This window comes from Miscanthus floridulus, chromosome 19 (assembly GCF_019320115.1).
Source record: "Miscanthus floridulus cultivar M001 chromosome 19, ASM1932011v1, whole genome shotgun sequence".
Classification (NCBI taxonomy): Eukaryota; Viridiplantae; Streptophyta; class Magnoliopsida; order Poales; family Poaceae; genus Miscanthus; species Miscanthus floridulus.
The window spans coordinates 14,153,563-14,156,788 of NC_089598.1; the positions used below are offsets into that span (position 1 = coordinate 14,153,563).

The following is a 3,226-nucleotide window of genomic DNA, read 5'->3' on the forward strand; positions in this document are numbered from 1 at the left end:
AGAGAGATCAGTGTGGAACGATTCAGATTTGTGCAGGCCTGCGCAACACAGGCAGGGACGAGGCTCTCGGAGAGCGCGGCATGGCTGTTTTAATGTTGTGCATTGTTAGGGAGGAATATTCTCCAAAGAAACTCAACTCCAGTGCGCCCACACCCGCACCCTTAGATTTACGAAGGGTTAGCCTGTGAGCCTCGAGGCTCCTTTCCCGACGCCTACGTGTTTATACAGGTACGATGTTTCTTCTTCCTCCTCCTCCTCACCCACCCACCCTCTTTATCCGCCACCTAGGCCACCAGCGACCTCCACCCAAGCTCCGCTGTTACTCTTTCTGATGACCCTTTCCTCTCGGGTTACATCTTCGGTGACTCCTTTGCTCCTGCTGCCAACTCCGGCCAACCGATTGTCCTCTACCACACGCATGGTGGTGCCATAGCGGCCTGACTCGCCGCCCTTTAATTAACCCGCCACCATCATGAGGCCCTCCCCTTCTAAGCTCCCCTTCCTAATTTGGGTGGCATCTTCACGCGTACATTAGATTTATGAAGGGTTAGCCTATTAGCCTCGAGGCTCCTTCCCCGACACCTGCATGTCGATATAGGTACGAGTGCACCATTTCTTCTTATTCCTCACCCCTCCCCCGCCTTGCCCGCCACCCAGGCCACCAGCAACCTCACCGCCCACCACCTAACCCCCATTGTTACTTCCTGACCCTTTCCTCTCAGGTTACATCATCGGTGACTTGCTCCTTGCTCCCGCCGCTAGCTTCACCCCAACCGATTGTCCTCCGTGAAATTTTCGTATTTTGGTCTCTTTTGAAAACAATTTTTAGAAAAATACCAACGCCAAAACAATTTCTGAAAATAGACCATTTTTAGGCGTCTTAGCACATGACGCCGAGATATGAGGCTCGGCGTCGTGTCACTCCACGCCGAGGTACTGCCACGTCATGGACGACCGGGGTCGTCGTCGCCACGTTGGCGCGTGGGTCCGAGACGTCGGCGTCGTGTCAGCCGACGCCAAGTACCCAACCTCGGCGCGGTTGGACTGCGCGCCGAGCTCTGGCCCCATCCGGAGCGCGGCCCAGGCGGCCCAACAAAGAACGGTGGCCCAGCAGCTCGGCGTTGGGTCACTTAACGCCGAGCCTCCAGACCTCGGCGCGGCCCGACTCAACGCCGAGGTCTGCACCCTTTAGGCCGCGCCGAGGCCCCTTCTTCTTCTTCCCTCCCCTCCTCCATTCCCCCACGGCTCCCAAATCCCCCACGGCCCCCACGAAACTCTAACCTCCAAAATCGACCCCCGGTGCCCGGATCTTGTCTCCCGAAGCTTCCTCGAGGTAATGGTCCCTCCCCTCCTCCATTCTATCCGCGTAGATGTGCTTACATTGTCCCTAATCATGTGGAATCATGGTTGTTTGGTGATTTGGTATATTTGTGTTTGCATTTGCAAAATGTATGGCTAAGGATGATTGAGTGCATTGTTGTTTAACTGTTTTATGTGATGAACATGTTAGGTTAGTTTGGTTTCTAGTTATTTTGGTCATTAGGGTTATTTGTTTATTGTAGGTGTCATTAGGGTTAGTTATTTGTTGGTCATTAGGGTTACTATGTATTTTATTTATTTGTTGGTCATTACATTTCAATTTGTTATGACCAAGGCGTTTTCTTCGTAACGTTAGGATGCCAAGGCGTGGTAAAGCTCGTATTCCAAGGTAATCCCAATGTTTATTCATTATCTGTGCAACAAATAGAAAACCCTAGGTTTAGGTTTGGTTCTCCGTTAATATGACTAAATTCTTTCAATTGTAGCTATGGTCGTCAGAGGGCAAATCCCTACGACCTAAAGCCTCTCCCTGAAGGTGTTCCTCGACCAATGTGCTTTTGTGGTGATCCTTGCAAGGTAGACATCTCTGAAGATGAGGAAACATATAGGCAGAGGTACTGGATGTGTCCCAATTATGCATGGGAACCTACAAAGCAACAACGCCGTGCATCGTTTGTGAGGAATTTTTATTGTGTTAATTAATTTTCTTGTGATATTAAGTATTGCTTATTTATTTGTTTTGTAACAATTTGTTTTTCTTGCAGACCGTTCCACCACTGTGTGACTTTGAGCAGTGGATTGACACTGAGATCAAGGAGTCGGACAAGCAGCGTCTAGAAGGCCTGAAGGAGTGGGATGCGGAGGTTAAGGAGAGGTTTGAGCAGAGACGCAGACTGGAGGCTATAGAAAAGGAGCATAAGGAAGAGGAGGAAAGGAGGCGTGTTGCTGCGTACAGGGCGGAGAGGGAGAAGAAGATTGAGCGTGTGCGCCGAGCGAAGGCAGCGATGGAGGAGAATCCCGATGCCGAGAGGAAGGGAAAGTGGCCTCGTTGCACTCAGTAGGTATTTGGTTCATTCACGAGCGATGTCGTGTAGCCCTGGACTTTTTTTACTATGTTGTAATGCACTCTGCTTTTATTTCAGATGAACTTATTCCCTGGACTTTTTTTATTATGTTGTAATGCACTATGATTTTATTTCAGATGGTCTTATGCCATGTACTTCGTTAACTATCCGAAGACTGTAGTGGTACTGTTTGTATCACTGAAAAGACTACTTGTGTTGTTGCAGTCACTGAAAGGGCTACAAGTACTGTTGCAGTCACTGAAAGGGCTACTAGTCTATTTGACAACTCACTGAAAAGCCTAGATTCGTTTACTGTTGTATCTGTATACGCAATGAATTAATATCAGAGTGATGTACTGCATTTAGATGAAGTGACAAAACACAGGTGTAGCCTTTTCAGATGAAATGACCAGTCATGGTTGTAGGCTTTTCAGATGAAGCATCTAGCCTTTTCAGATTCAATAAATGAGTACGCACACATGTTTTTTGTCAAGTAGCATTCATGGTGAACCTGCCTTCATCTCTATATATAGTGCTCCATGTCTTGCTCCACATCCACACAACTTGTTTTCTGGTTTAGTTTTAGCAAATGTCGAGCGGAGGTTCCTCGAGTGGAAAGGGTTTAGGTGGAGGGAGAGGAAAGGGGGTGAGGAAGGGACCTCCGATTGTGTGGGAGGGTTCTCTGGGTCCTGATTCTTTTGAAGAAGCAATAGAGGAATTTCCTTTGGAGAGGAAGAGTGACTTCACCCGTGAGAGACCTCTTAGATCATACGAGAAGCGCATTGAAGATTGGCCAAAATGCCGCCACGGTTTGGATTGCGTTGTGCAGATGTACAACGACT

General features: G+C 48.5%; 1 protein-coding gene across 1 annotated transcript; it reads left to right on the forward strand.

The window, feature by feature from the left end:
- Positions 1 to 1,270: 1,270 nt before the first annotated feature.
- Positions 1,271 to 2,472, forward strand: LOC136526764 (uncharacterized). Its single transcript, XM_066519359.1, has 4 exons — positions 1,271 to 1,333; positions 1,676 to 1,708; positions 1,806 to 1,995; positions 2,085 to 2,472. Exons 2-4 carry the CDS (start codon positions 1,677 to 1,679, stop codon positions 2,379 to 2,381), a joined length of 519 nt encoding a protein of 172 aa, XP_066375456.1. The 5' UTR covers positions 1,271 to 1,333; position 1,676; the 3' UTR covers positions 2,382 to 2,472.
- The last annotated feature ends 754 nt before the right edge of the window (positions 2,473 to 3,226 follow it).